This window comes from Botryllus schlosseri, chromosome 8 (genome assembly GCF_051294905.1).
Source record: "Botryllus schlosseri isolate E-star chromosome 8, Bs_hap1, whole genome shotgun sequence".
Taxonomy (NCBI): Eukaryota; Metazoa; Chordata; class Ascidiacea; order Stolidobranchia; family Styelidae; genus Botryllus; species Botryllus schlosseri.
The window spans coordinates 11,556,085-11,571,983 of NC_137243.1; the positions used below are offsets into that span (position 1 = coordinate 11,556,085).

General features: G+C 38.2%; 1 protein-coding gene across 1 annotated transcript; it reads left to right on the forward strand.

The window, feature by feature from the left end:
* The first annotated feature begins 1,440 nt into the window (after positions 1–1,440).
* On the forward strand, positions 1,441–14,246 carry LOC145444290 (uncharacterized). The gene is made up of 11 exons (XM_080322235.1): positions 1,441–1,637; positions 3,430–3,544; positions 3,600–3,730; positions 5,686–5,822; positions 6,041–6,097; positions 9,610–9,657; positions 9,731–9,772; positions 10,622–10,687; positions 11,722–11,781; positions 13,125–13,268; positions 13,615–14,246. Exons 1-11 carry the CDS (start codon positions 1,441–1,443, stop codon positions 13,764–13,766), a joined length of 1,149 nt encoding a protein of 382 aa, XP_080178361.1. The 3' UTR covers positions 13,767–14,246.
* The last annotated feature ends 1,653 nt before the right edge of the window (positions 14,247–15,899 follow it).

Sequence of the window (15,899 nt, forward strand, 5' to 3'; positions counted from 1 at the left end):
ACCAAATATATTACGCTAAATGTACCGGGATTCCAACCCGGTCATTTGGGCTATGATGACAATCTACTGTAATATCGGCTGTACTGGCATAGCTTCAATGATGGTGAAATATATCAAACTTTATAGGGAAAACGCCTCATAAATTGCACCCCGTAGGGTACTTCAAAAACTGTACACTGTATACAGACGTCAGACTTGGTCATAATTTTCATATATTTTTGAGCTGAAGGTCTTTCATTCTAACCTACAAGGCGCAAGACAAGAATATGGCATCTTCATTTCCGGTACCTTGAGACAGAGGATTTCCTGGTTCACCACTATACTCGCTAATACCGGTATGCCGATCAACTAACAGTAAACTGTAAGCCATTTGGCCTCACCTCGGTAAAGCTGGGTTCGGAAACATATAAAATTTATTCCTACAGCTTAGAAAGTCTGCTAATTTAAGGAAAGATAGAAAATAGTGCACCTACGTCTTCAACATGAACCAATTTACAGTCAACCAGTCGCGAAAAACAGGAAACCACGATCAGCGACAACCAAGCCAAAGCACTGATCTACGTTTTAAGCAACCTCCCGCGGTTGTTTACTTTTCGATCAAATTCGGCGCGAGTGAACGCTAGATCATTGACGTTTCGGTGTTGGTGCTTTGGAAATATCTCCTGAACCCCTGTTTGAGCTCCAGTTTGGGTTCAAAACATGTAGGTGCATACGGCCCATAGAATCCATATAAGTCTGTGTAAATGCTTTTGAATTTTCTGGATGGTGTATCCGAGAGCTAGGATTGCTAACTATAAATTTTCATTATAAGTAGCCTACTCCAGTGTTTTTATGCGGCTCCATACATACACTGAAGTTTGAAATGCGGGTCTGACATCCAAAAAGTTGGGAACCACTGGCGTAGATAATAATATTCTCCTTTCAAAATTTATGCGTTTCGGATTCCGGGGCCCACAACTTGAGCTCATGAAAAGCTACTTCACTGGACGCCAACAAATGGTGTCAATCTCTAACATCTTGTCCTCCCCTCAACTGGTTACCTGTTGTGTACCCAAAGGCTCAGTGGTTGGGCCAGTCCTCTTCACTATCTGTGTCAACAACATTGAGTATCCTCCTCATTGAGTACCACACTATTCGCTGATGATACTTTCCTCCTCTCTTCCTCATCATCTGCGGCTACATTGGGTGACGTGACCAGTGACCAAATGCACAAAGTGCATGAGTGGACGGCCCACAATAATCTTTGCGTCAACGCTGCAAAATTATAGTTATTGGCCATAAACTCCGAAAAAAAAAACTGTTAACATCGATGGCCAACCTATTTCCAACTCCGAATATGCGAAATACCTTGAGGTTTTACTAGACTCGAACTAGGTTTTACTAGACTCGAACATGTCCAGGAAGAGTCACATTCAGTCGCAAGAAAGAAATTAACACGGAATGGTGATCTGTTCTGCAGGCTTAGAGACTACATGCCAGTCAGGATCCTTCTTGTACTCTTTGAATCATTATTTAAATCAAAGTTACAATACGGCATCATCTGTTGGGCTGCAGCCGGTGTTAGCGCACTGGTACCACTGCAAAACTACAACATCAGGTCTTCCGTATCATAGCCACGGTTCCAAAGCGACCGGGATGTGTGTCCAACAAATCACTGCTAAAAAGATTGGGTGTCCAAACATGAAAGATATGCGTAAACTAGAAATTGCCACGTTTATGTATCAGTTACACTGCGGCCACTGCCCCAAAAACTTCAATGACTTCTTTACCTCAGTATCAAAAGTGCATAAGTACAACACACGCATGTCCACGTTGCCACTACCATATGGCAGGGCTCTTTAACCTCGTGTACCAAACTTATAAAAGGGTGTACCAGATCCACATTAAAATGGACCAATGACTGGCTTCCACAATAGTTAGGCAGGTTTATGCTTCAGAACATGTTGACCAGGTGTGCAATATCGTACAATGTTCATATCAGCTGTATGTAGCTTGTAAATTATATTTCTTTTATGATGTCATAGGCATATGCCTCTCATCATTTGAAAGTCGGTAATGGACTTATTGGTTCCTTTTGGAGAAGAACAGGATGGAGTTGACTTGTGTTCAGCGTGTGATATCTTTCTATAATGATTATTGAGGAAACCGCCGCGAGAGCTCGGACATATTGAATTGGTATTTCCTGTGAGATGCTTATAAATAGGGCAGTGTACATAATTGTAGGGGCGTAGGCATGGAGTCTCGGGAGGGGGGGTTTGGGGGTGTCTAGTTTGAGAACCACTGTGAGATAATAGTCTGCTTCCTAGCCCTGATTAGTGTTTAGCGTTTCCAATACGTTGCAGCCTTGTTCATCCTTATTGCCACAGGCCAGAGGTGACCAAGCTGCTGCCGTATGGTCGCATGCATCCGTTAAACAATAATCATGAGGCCCTCCGCAAATAATCCCTAATCTTTGAGAGATTTTAATTCAACTTGAAAATTTTCTTCACGCTTGGTGCGATTCAGGGTGACTTAGATTTTTCGCTTTTAATATATTAGTGTCCTTGTAATCTGCGCCCACCGTAACATGCGGACTTCAGGGGAAAAAGTTGTGCTTAATAAAGAAATACCAAGTCGGAATCGTGTGCGTCTCACAAATGAAGGTTTTTTATCGGTTTGGGCGATTCCAATATATATTTCGACTATATGCCTATAATGCTGATGGGAGGTCAAAAAATAACAATATATAACGCAGCTTCTAATAAAACCGGAAGATGCATCAAAATCATTTGTGCCAAAAATTATCGAAGACACTCTATCAGCTCTATTGGTCATTCTGATCACATGGGCTAAGAATGGATAAATATCTGACAGTAATAATATGAAACAGCAAGTATTATAAACGAATTCAATTCGGGAATCCCAATAACTTTTCTTAGCATTTAAACTCGCAATTTTGGTGCATAGATAGTAAGCTTGTGGGGGTGTTCTGCTGCTAAAATTAAAAGCCTTTATTCGCAAGGTACAGCTAAATAAATCCGTGATGACACAGAACACCACAAGGGCTATCCGCGTTGCAAAATTCCTAGTAGCCAATTTAACATGAGTATGTGACGTCAAGGTGGGCAATGATGACTCTCCGCCGGAATGTGGCCGTATGCTATAAATGGGATCGAACTACGGCCGTGAATAGCAATCGATCCCGCCTTCCGACACTTGCCCCCTTTTTGTCAACTGTCCCTATTATATCCCTTTATCCTTTTGCATTCAGTGTACATGCATCCTTTTTTACATCGCCTAGGCCAGATGGGTGTCTGATTTCTAAAACTACTGCAAGTCGTTTTGACACCTTTCTATCTTTCATTGTATTACAGTCTTGTAGTGTATTGAAATGATGAAATTATTACCAATAAATTGAATTGAATTGAATTCAAATGCGATTATTTCCAGACTACTTGAAGAATGGCCTGACAATTTGCTGGAGTTTATGTTTACCAAGGCAGAACACGACATTTCAATACACCCTTTTGCTTCCACTTGTTTGCAAATCATGAAGCAAACTCAGGTAGTCAGCTTTTTTTAATGATCAACTTGTTAATCACTTTGTCTTTGATATCAAGCCAATTCAAAGTTTATATGCAAGAAAAAGGAGTGCCAATGCAAATCGCTGGATTATAATGAATTACCAATTAGTAAGAAAGCACATCGCATTTTTTGCTGACTTGTGTCAACTGATATGGCCAAAGGACAAGTAAGTCACCATTGCATTTGTTCACACAATAATATGTGCTAATCATATGTGACACCAAAATTTTGTACTTAGCGTATATATATGTAGCAGTGACTTTAATATAGAAGTGCAATTTTTTAAATGAAGCATATTGATACTTGGCGCTAGGCACATACCTAAACAGTTTGCGGTTTTGAATAAGATGAATATATAATATTTTTCAAAATTTAGATAGGAAAGCTAATATTTGATTCATAACACTGGCCAACACAAGTTTTGTTGACTTTGATCAGACAATTGATGTTAATTTCAAAAATGACTTCCGATTTTCTCTATCACGTCAAGTTTTTGGGTTAGCTATAGGCACCCACCGCTTTGTCTCATAACCTACATAATAGCACTACTTTTGATATTTTGTGTTAAATGTATAAAACGTTTCAAAAACCACAAGCAGTCGAAAGTATATCATAGACTTCAACAAATAAACATTTGTACTCCTTTATTTGGTTGATTTAAACTGACATTGCTTCTAGAGGAGAAATAAAGTGCGAGTTACAGGGTCCAAATTTACGCTAATAACCATGGTTCTGTAGGCTGTCTAGTTTCATATTTGAGGAATAGTCTGCTCAGCTCCAATCTACTCTTGTATCTTACCCCTATGGGGGACATTTTCTCCTTGCCCATCTCTGACTATGTCAAGCTTTCAGTAAAATTATTTAGATATTTTATCTTTTTTCAATGTCTGCTGTTTGACATAAACATATGGCAGACCATTGACCACTAAGAAAACACAATATCTCAAAAGCTGACATATATGATCTAATCGTGCTCGTAATATTGCAACAATTCAATGTTTCTATATTATTCTCAATGTTTCTGTATTATTCACGGAGACTTAACTGAGTGTGCAATTGTTACTGCACCTAAGAAATTGCCATTTTGAAGAATGCCACACTTTAGGATCCTTTTTGAGCTACCTATAGGCATTTGCCATTCACTTGAGATGTAAACCGGGATTCTTAACTCCTCCAGTAATCCATGTTAACTGTATCATACCAATGCTAGTATCACGGCAATACACAAAGCAACCGAAATTAGTCCTACGAAGAAAAGGCTGTCTCTCCTGATCGAAAGTGAGATACATTCTCTGCCTTGTCAAGTGATCTTTTCTCACTTCGTAAAGATGTTAAAAGTTCCGAAGATTTCCATTCCACGTCCCGAAGCTTATGTCAGATCAATGACATGTGTTAATGGACTAGTCTACGTTCTGAATCATCTTCCATTTCAAAATCTTCATCATTAGGCCTGCTATCCCTAAGATCTTATTGATCCAAATTATCGAGCGTATAGGAGTTTTAAGTTACACTGGATAAGCTGAATGAGGCATTGGACCTATAGCTGATTGTACAAATGTACATGTAATGTTTATTTTTCTTGCCATATCCTGCAGTTTGCATCAAATATGTGTGTGACATGATTGATAACCAAAAATCGGTGAAAGCATCGTCATAGAAATATACCAGTACATTTTCCCTGCATAATTCAATTGAGCCTTTGGCTATATAACTTATTAGGTATATGGTAAAAGTGTGGATTTCTATATGGTATGGAAAAGAAATATGGCTAAATTCGTGAAAATTAGCATATTTTGGGCATATGTCGTAGAGCAAAAACTTGACGTGATGGAAGAAACCAGTGACATTTTTGGAATAAGCGTGCCAAAATTAGCCTAAATCATGTGCTAAATCAAAGTTAACAAATTTTTCGTTCAAAATTGTTGCCCATTGTAATCACTACGATCAACTGTATATGTATAATAATAATAAAAATTGATCAGAACAGTAAGTAAAAGAGCTTTTTCAAATGGTTGAAGGTAAATCAAAAGTTCCTCAGCTTGTTTTTATAATTTTTTTAATGTATATGGCTAGATTGTATGTGTATAAAATAAAGTACGCACGTCATATGTTTGATCCAAGCTGGAGTTCAGAGGACGATGCTTATTCAAAAATCTTCGCGAAGTCCAAGGCGGAGCCTGCAAGATTCGATGCGGTAATTGATGTATTCATGTCAGTTAGGGACGCAGAGCAAAAGCAAAACCGAAAAGATGAAGAGAGTGAGATATATTTTTATTGACTTTTTCATTATGATATTCATGCTCTTTCATTTTTCATTTCATATTTTTTTCATGCCGTGTATCTTGACTGAATTTTATATAGCATCAGATAATATCAGCATCCCATCAACTGCTTTCAATTTATGTTGCATGCATCTTTTAATATTTGTCTGAATGATAACATGCTTTCAAAATTCATGTTCTTTACTTATCTCCAGCTCCTGCCCAGAAAGCTGACAAGCCTAAAAAAAGGACCAACATCGAAACCATAAAAGGTGAGCTTATTGTAATGGTATCTCTTATATTTTGACACAAGTGATGTTGGACTGATTACTGTTTTGGAAAAGTTGACAATTGGGATATTTGCAATGAGAAATCATCAAGTCATACTCAATATAGATCTACCTTCACCGACTGAAAATAGAATTAGAATGGCAGGCCTATGCAAAGAACAACTGACAGGATTTACGCACTGCGGTCTCAGAACTCTATATCTGTCATATTAGTCCAATGACAAAGCATAGCTGATGAATGGTCGGGGGATCCGTTGTACGGATTGTATTTTATTATATATATTTTTCTGCCACTGCAAGCGCTTTAAAACCGGACTTTTGATTATTTAGTAATAGTAGTGTGCAGGGGCGTAGCCAGCCGAGATAAAAAGGGGGTAGAACTGAATAAAGGGGGCAGAATGAGCCTCTATGCGTCATACCTTTAGCAATAGCGACTTCTGTATTCGGTACGCTTTTGAAAGCGTAACTAATTGGCGGATCTAATTACTGAAAGCGAGTTAGCAATCAACAGCTAGCACGGGGATGGTGTTAGCAATCAACAACTTGCACGGGTATCATGTTACGGTGCGCACGCGCTCATCCCGTGACAGTGCAGGAGATCTTATTTGTATTCAAATAAGTAATCGACCTTGAAACAATGCCAGAACAACATTTCACGACGAACCATCTATACAGCGAACAATCTATACAGCGCAGAATCTGCTATATCTTCATGAATTTTGGCATGATTCAATTCGCGTGTAAGAGTAACGTCTTCTCGGCGTTTTAATTCCATTCATTTCGAACATGGCGCATATACTAATTGTACCGGCGTGTGAATAATGACTTATTCGCAAAGCGAGGGAATCTCAAACAAGTTTCGGCGCGGCTATTGAAGGCTGAATGCGTCCCGGTGGGATACCGATCACGAAAGGCATAATCTAGTATGACGTATACATGGTCATCGAGGTCAAGACAATGCACAACAATGGCGTCAAAAATAAAATGTGAATCGAATGTATTGTCTTTACGCTGTTTTGGGGAACAGGCGTGAGTTCGGCAAAGCACGAATCTGATTTAAAACATGATTTCATTCAGTTATAAGTTGTTATTTTCATGTTATTAATGTTCGTTATCGTTTACAATGAACTGTTGATGAGAAAACAACGCGTGAACGACGCGACAAATGTTATTATTGCGCGACGACTGCATTCAGAATAAAGGGATTAAGCTGATCGCTAACCCTCGCCAAGAGAAAAATGTAGCAATTCCCCTTTCACGCTTGCATAGACGCGCTTCCATAGACGAGAGATTAACGGGAAAAAGGCATGTAATCAGCGTCGGCAATCGGCGTCGCGCGTAGCAAATTGAAATTAGGCGATAACGTGAATAAATGTTGTTATAGCGGTAGCATTGACTTGGGATTTTCGGGATAGAATCGAGCCTGGAAGGGGGTAGAACGTTCTTCAATTCTACCCCCCTGTCTACGCCCCTGGTAGTGTGTTAATATTGATACAATCCGGATTGTGGCGAGACAATTGCGCTGTTGTAGGTGCAAAAAGATTTTACCAATTCGTCGCAACAGCGAAAGTTAGTCACTGCACTTAATGTTAAATTAGAAATGCAATTTTTTCATCTGCGCAAGTGTGTACCATCCCCGGGGTCAAAAAGCAAAACCTCAAAAAACCCATAAACGGCTCTCGGATGTTCTGCCTAAAAAATTTTTTTTCATTTTGTTGACCAGTGTAATCAACAACTACCATACTGGTCGATGTTCAGTTGTACGCTACGGGTACTCTGCTCTGCCTTCTCATCTAATGCGGGATTAATGTATTACATATTGACGAATGCACAATCCACAATAATGATTAAATTGCAGTAGTGCCGGTTCTGCCTCATTATTATTGATGTAAAATTATAGTATTATGTAGCAGTGTTGGGATCAAGTCACTACCTTCGAGTCACGAGTCATCTCGAGTCATTGCAGATTTTGACTCGAGTCAAGTCAAGTCCATCGATTTTCAAAGTTGACTCGAGTCAAGTCAAGTCACTCGTTTTATGGAGGTGACTCGAGTCAAGTCGAGTCAAGTCAAGTCAAGTCACGAGTCAAGTCACAATTCAAGTCAAATTGAATTTTTGAAGTATGAGTGATGATTCAAAGTCATTAGATTTTGCTAGCTGTGTGAAAGACAGAATAATTGTCCATATCTTGAATCAAATAACTAATATAAGATTAAATATGCCTGCAAGGCGTTGTATCCCTCACGCACACGTAGAACTGCTAATAAAATATGTGAGTAACTGTACATTATGCACCTACATGCTACAGTTGGTTATTAGCAGCAAAATATATAAGACCTAATACGAAGCTTCGAGAAGTTGTAACAAATTGATATGGCACAATATCAATATAATCTACCCATCTACACATCCGTGAGAATATAAACGCACAAACTATATTTGTTTGATTTAAATCATACAAGAGGGTTGGTAAATATGAGCACTGCGCAACGTAAGCATTGAGCCGTCTAAGAAACAGACACATTGCTACTACGTTGCCACCCTACAACTTCGACAACGTAAGCTGTGATCGTTTAGTTTGCGGTCAATTTATTTGTGATCTAACAATGGAGGTAGTATAATGTATAATCAGTGAATGAGCGGTTGTTCTCACAAGTGACACCGGCATATCTCGAACAATCTGAACATACACAATATACAGTCATTTATTTGATACCGCTTACTTGATGACTTGAAATTGACTCGAAAATTTTGCTCCGAGTCACGAGTCAATGCACATTTTTGAAGCGTCAAGTCAAGTCATTTTTCTGAAGTGACTCGAGTCAAGTCAAGTCATACGAAAATGTTGACTCGAGTCAAGTCATGACTCGAGTTATCCCAACACTGTTATGTAGTGTATACCATGCGGTACTACGACAATATCCATTGACCATGAGTGTATTCAGTGGCTGCGACTTCATTCCGTTGATTCGCTGAAGAGTTCTCTTTGTATTATTTATGGCGAATTTGAATATGTCTTCGAGAATTTTCAATCGTGACTAGTGTTATCAGATCAGAATGCATCTGTGCAGTACAGGTATAGCGAACAATCGAACCTCTGCCAGTATGGTGATTGATTATTATTCATATCTGTATATTGCATGTTGCAATGAGAGTCCGTACTGTAGCATCATGTGGAAGCAAAGTCAATGGCACATCATATGTACTACATAAAAATGGGACTACAAGATGGAGATCGTGTGGAGAAGCTGGGTTAAGCAAGCCCAACAGTGAAGAAATCACGGCAAGATAGAGATTTATTCATCCAGCTAAAGCGGAAAGGAGTGTTTTGGAAAATCATTAGCTGCCGTTCCATTACGACGGCTTACTGAAAAAATGGGTGCGACCAAAAATGTTTCCCAATTTTATCTTTGAGCCCACATCACATTTATATCATATTGCCTCTTTCACATAGCTGTCTTTTTACATATTTTTGATATAGATGTATATTTCAGAATCTGTTGAATTGACTACTAAAGAAATCAAGGAAGTGATTACAGAAGGTAGATCTTTGTTATATACCACTTTGTTTAGCAGCAGTTCTAAAAGAATAAACAAAATTGAAAAAAAAATTAGGTTCAAAGACACAGAAACCTACAAAAAATGAAAAAATACCAGGTAAACTCTTCATTTTCTGCTCATATTTGTAATTTGTTGTCAAGTCCAGTCAATTCGCTCACACTTGATATTTCATGTGTTCTTCTTCAGTTTCAGTTTATTCTGTACTTTCAAAATCAATTCAAGTGTTTGTGCAGTTGATTTGAGGTTCCATTTTGAAGAACAAATTCATCAGCATAGTGCCAATAACAGAACTCCATTTTTGAGTGGCAATAAAAGTCATCCTGGGGACAATGCTGAACCATTGAGGAACTATGCAAGCCTCAAGCCACACATTATTTGGGATATGCAATTCCATGTCAATATATAGTCCAAGACCAGGATATTTGTGGTGAATGTTACATAAAAATATGCGTCTACTACCTCAATAATTACACGGCTAAAATTCCATGATGTATGTACACTGTACAGTACATTGCTCATTATCTACCTTATTGTTTTAATAAAATTCATTAAATTGAGTCACTTTTCACACCTATCTGGATTTGCAATCTCTGATTACAGTTTGTGGTCCATTATCCTGTTGAAAGTGAAATTGTAAAATATAGAATGCATAGATGTATAGATCTATATGTAAACATGATCAAATTACCCAGAATTGACTCAATGAAATGTTTAAACATCAATATAATAATCGCTTCTCATTTCTTGGAGACTGAGTAGGACCTTGCTAGTCGTTTTGCGACTCCAGCCTGTCCCAACATTTGTTCATAGTAATTAGAAGGCTCCGCTTTGTAGAAAATCACGAAGCAAAATATTTTTGATCAGCGATCCGTCCATTGATCAAAACGTATTTAAAGAATGATTTATTGAGTGATTGGTAAATACTTGTCGCATCAATACTTCCAGATAAACCAGCGCCGCCAGCAAAAGAATACTCAAAAAAGACTGGTTACTCAGCTCCATCTGCATTTGGTATGTAAATTATTTGCTTCTGCACTTCATAAAATATAACTCATCCGAGTCCTTTCATTCTGTCAGTATGGTGTGTGCTAGTGGTAATATTCATTCAATCTGAAAGTAATTGAGTTGCTCTATTTTGGAGAGGTATTGAATTCTTGAGATAGAATTCACAAAGTTTAAAGCTAAAAACAATATGTAATGCAGAATAAATCAGGTTACTGAAATCACAGTGCCATTGTCGTCTTCAGGACAGTAACTGAAGATTTGGGATAGCATTTATCAATCACTACACATTTACTGATACACATCATCATAATCTAAGTTTCAACTAGCCCACCTTCTTACATAGTTCATGCAAACATTCAAACAATGAAAGAACCTTGAAGTATATATACAATGAAAAAAATCTTTACTTTCTCATCTCTGGTGTAGTTGTGTATCCAATTGTGTACATGGAAATTGTGCAACAATGGAGATACAAAAGGTACAACAGACCCTGTTTAAAGTAGTTCATGATATTTGAAAAAGATCTGTTGGTATGTTTCAAGTGTCACTGAGGAGTAATCAGTGTTAAAATCATCTGCACATGAATCGAAGTTTTCGAAATAGTTAAGATCTTGCTTTAAAATCTATGAAGCAATGAGAGAGAGAGAGAGACCTGAGTTTCATGTTATTGGCCACTGCAGTCAAATTGGCTTTAAAAAGGGGTCTTTCTTATGGAGTACTACTCAACGCACGAATATTTTCACCAATAAAGACTACTCCAAATGGCACCCTTGTGGAATGCTCCGTGAATAATCAAATTGAATGTCTAAAGTACTGAAACGACAGGAGTCACAAATTATGGGTACATGAGCTAGTTGCTTGCTCATAGGATAGATTCCAAGTCAAGTCATTTGAAAAAGGTGACTTGAGTCTGGATTTGAATCAAGTCACGAATAGAATCATCCTGATGCTGACTTCTATTGAAAGGAGGTGTTATTATATGCAAGTTGCTTGTGATCCAATGTATTTTGATAGAGTGCATTTATTTAAAAACTTTACAGGAACACCACTCAGGAAATCAACATCACATGCTAGAAAAGATGAACGGGGAGCTCACGCATGTATGTGTTAACTGAAAATATTTAACATAGGTTTGAAAATATTTTACATGGCTTTGTTCATGTCCCAATTTCTATGAAAAAATTACTATAATTGAAAAAAGCTTGGTAAGCTGTATCGATCCATTTGTTTTATTTTTCATAACTATATCAATCTCGCAAAACAATAACTTCATATTGTTAATTTATTCGCTGAGAGCTTTTCGACTGACTCTCATCAATAACGAACGTCAGTAATAGGGTGAATCAAATTCAAAATGTATGACCTTTGACTGTATGGCGTAATGATAACAAGAACAAACAACTAGTAGACAGGCAAGATACAACAGTAACGATACATAACAAACGTTAACGAGTACATATTCAAATTGCTGATATACTTTGTTCTTTTGAATTCTCCACTAGTTGCTGACGATTACCCCTGACAAGTGTCAGCCAAAAATAGTCGCGTTCATTCCAATATGAATATACTATTCAATTGGGTATTGAAGTTCTATACCTCCAAGAAGCTGTTCTCATATTCAGTTATAAATAGCCTATAGCAACAGAACATTAATGAAATATTCCAAGAGCCTGGAGTTTTTGTACTGGTGATAGAGAATCGACTATATCAAAAACAGACTTTCCGCTGAACATAAATGTGTCCTTCCTGAACTCTCACAAGAATAGATTGACTCTTGGAGTAGCGTCAAGCTCATCCATGGCAGTGAAATGATGTTTGAAAGTGTAAATATATAGTTATCTATATCTATATCTATCTATAAGATCAGTAACATGGATTTGGACTTATATAACTGGACCAGGCAAAGCCAAATAAGCACGAATTACAAGGCGCATTGCCTCTATCGCGATGACGTAATCAGCGGCGGCCGTGAGTAATGCTTATAATGAAGACTTTCCAGTCGCGGTGCGTGCGACTGCGTAAATGTATCAAGCTCAGTAATGTCTTGTTTGAACGTCGTAATTGATATGTAAGACAACCACGTGGTCATTCAGTATGGGAAGGATTATGTATCACGTCACGTGAGAACGAAGAACAAATTTCTCTTTCACTTTTGAGAAATCGCGTAGACTTGTTTCAATATCATCGTCACCTCTCTCGTCTGAGCCGTCCGAGTAGCTCAGTTGTTGAGGCTGCTATTTCCTGATCACGGCGATATATTGGGCATCAGTTCGAGTCCCGTTGTTCGCATTTTGTGAACTTTTTGGTTAATGCATTAAAATTTGGCCTGGAGGCCGACCGCGGGGGTAGGGTTAATATTATCTCTTTCTCCCCCTCTCTTGGAACGTAATTAACATTAGTTAATATTTTAATGTATTTTTTCCTACATATTAACTTTTACTAGCTTCTAACCGACCCGGACACGAAAAGAATTCATCTGTTACTGGTAATGCTGTGGGACCCAATATTGAGGCAGATGAAACTGATGAACAATTCTTTGATGCATCTGCAACTACCACTGGTATTGTGACTGCTCCTATAACCGATGGTAAGCAATTACATTAAGGGAACAGCTAGTTTCGTGATTTTTCATTTTGGTATTACTATTTGCAAGTCGTATGCTGACAATTCAATTTGATTCATACTGACTTTTTATGTAGCAGACTTCATCTGGTAAGATTCTACATTAAAAATAATCTCACTAATTGGACAAGTGTATATGCTTCTACAATGATGACTGTTCTGTGATGAAATTGATTCATTTTACCTCAAAAAAGCTACTTATTATGTACTGTGTCGTCTAGAATGGATAATTGCTTTAATAAAGCCAATTACTGGATTGTCTTACTATTGCAGTAGTCTCAGATTTTAAAATAATCTCTTCATTTCTTTAGATACTATTGAAATGCGTGTGGTGTTCACAATTGATCAACCAATGGATGTTAAAATCTGTATGACCGAAGGGCTTTTTTTGGATTGGGGATTGATAGAAATGACATATGTCAGGTATAGCAAAAAGTGTATTGATACTCTTGTTGTTTATTGATTGACTGACTCCTATTACCTCTACGTATAGCAAAATCTAGTTAACACGATATCTGTCGCCTATACCATACACTCTAAACCAGGGGCAATGGTCCCTGTAATTTTTCATGAGTCTGGGCGCACTCACCAACTCACTGCGCAGTCCCTTGGACAGCGGTGCGTAACGACTAAAAAATAAGGTCATCACTTCGGCTCTCTTGTGTGCGGCACATGTTTTTCTGTGCATGACAGCTTCGTCAGCAGTGCGCATGCGCACAGCTTGGAGGGAACATTGACCAGCTGTGTCAAACATACGGCCCGCATGCGGCCCGCAAGACGATTTAATCTAGCCCGCGAAGCAATTCCAAGTAAATAGAAAAATGCTTGTATTATTCAGCACATTTCTAACAAAAGTTGAGGCGTCAGGTAAGAAACAAGACGAAAATAATCCCTCGAGACAACAAATGTCAAACATGTTCATATATCTCAATATAAGCATCCGGCATCAGTGTTGCGTTTCTCTCCAGTCACCATTGGGTCACCAGGAAGGAAAAATAGTGTACATAATTATGAGTTTTTTGGTATTTTTTTCGTCTGTGCGAAACTGGTTTTTGTACTGTATTGTAAAAATGCATAATATAATAGCTACATGAAAAATACAATTCAAATATCTTTGGTTGCATCGCTGTATACCCTGTTTTGACCCAAAAGGCCCGAGCCCGAATGATGATTTAAAAATAACAAATAATTGCATAGTCAGCATTTACAGTTAAATCTTTGTATTCCTCACAACAAATACGTAGGTCCAACGCCACATCATGACCAGACATGGGGTGATTACTTTATGATTGTAATCGATTGCGATTACGATTAATTATGAATGACGCGATTACGATTACGATTACGATTACAGCAACATCAGGAAGTAGTCGATTACGATTACGATTACTCACGATTACATTTATTTTGCATCTTAGAAGCTATGTTGGAAGACAATATATGGATTGCGCTGAAGAGGCCTAATGATATAACAAACTCCCTTTAAAAGAGATGCGTCATTTGCTTGTTACGTCATAATGTACCCATTGCCCATTTTTATAGGGGTCAATTTATCGCGCCCAATGGTTTACATTCTTGCCATGCCATAATTACCGCACCCCAAATTTCCCAATACGGTGGGGAGCGAGCTCGAAGGGGACTCAAAAAGTATTTCGTAAACCAACATAAGTTATAGAGTATTTTTGAGAGGTCTAATTTACTTGAAAATCCTCTCTAGATCAGTGATTCCCAACCGCGGCTCTGAGAGTTCGACGCGGCTCCGAGCTAGCCTACTTGCGGCTCCCCTTGACGTTGGAAAATCCAAAAAACTATTATAAAATCAATTTAGAACAAACAAAAAAATTGATTTTCAAAAATTACACTTGCTTGGCTTGAAATCTGGAGTTTATAATTAAGAGTGGAGACCAATTCCTTTGCTGTTAAGTAGCGATTCTCTACTCAGCAACGATTTCGTTACTTAACTCACGTCAAAAAGTATGCTCACACTCAAATGCGTTTGGATCGTCATTCAAATTTAAGTCTGCTCATTATCAGACTTATTTAAGTGCAGGTGGTGTTGCAACACGTTTCACAAAGGTATCTGACCATCAAACCAATGGATCATTTGACTTGATTGTTAAGTTCAACAGCCGCATTGACGGAATGAATGCTTTTTTCCCCATGATGAACATGTTTTCAAGTCCTATTGTAGTTAATGTCGCCACTGACCCTGTTAATTTACAACTTGAGTTGCTAGACATGCAGTCAGATATAAAGACATGACAATTTGTGCGTCTCACCAAAGTTTTTCTTCTAGTCTGCTACGCTTGAGCCACTACAATATCGTTTCATTATATAACAAACCGGAGGTCACGAATTAACAACACACACTAAAGTAATTATAACAAGATACCAGAGGTTATAATTATGAATTACGTGCCCCAGCTCTACACGTAGGTAATTCTGTGGCGAGATAGCGCTGTGGTATAATCCACGGTTGCGGGTTCGAGTCCGACCGAGTTCGACTTCAGAAATCCTTTACAAGTGTTGGAGTTTTATCTAGGCTCCTCCTCGCCGCCTCTTCCGCGTAAGCGGTGTCTTACAATAAGCCTAGAAG

Bases quoted from the DNA above. Each gene is read 5' to 3' on its own strand.
- LOC145444290 (XM_080322235.1), top strand. From the start codon at position 1,441: ATGGTGATCTGTTCTGCAGGCTTAGAGACTACATGCCAGTCAGGATCC. The intron at 1,638-3,429 runs GTGTGTCCAACA...GATTATTTCCAG, and splicing joins GGTTCCAAAGCGACCGGGAT to ACTACTTGAAGAATGGCCTG. The intron at 3,545-3,599 runs GTAGTCAGCTTT...TTTGATATCAAG, and splicing joins AAATCATGAAGCAAACTCAG to CCAATTCAAAGTTTATATGC.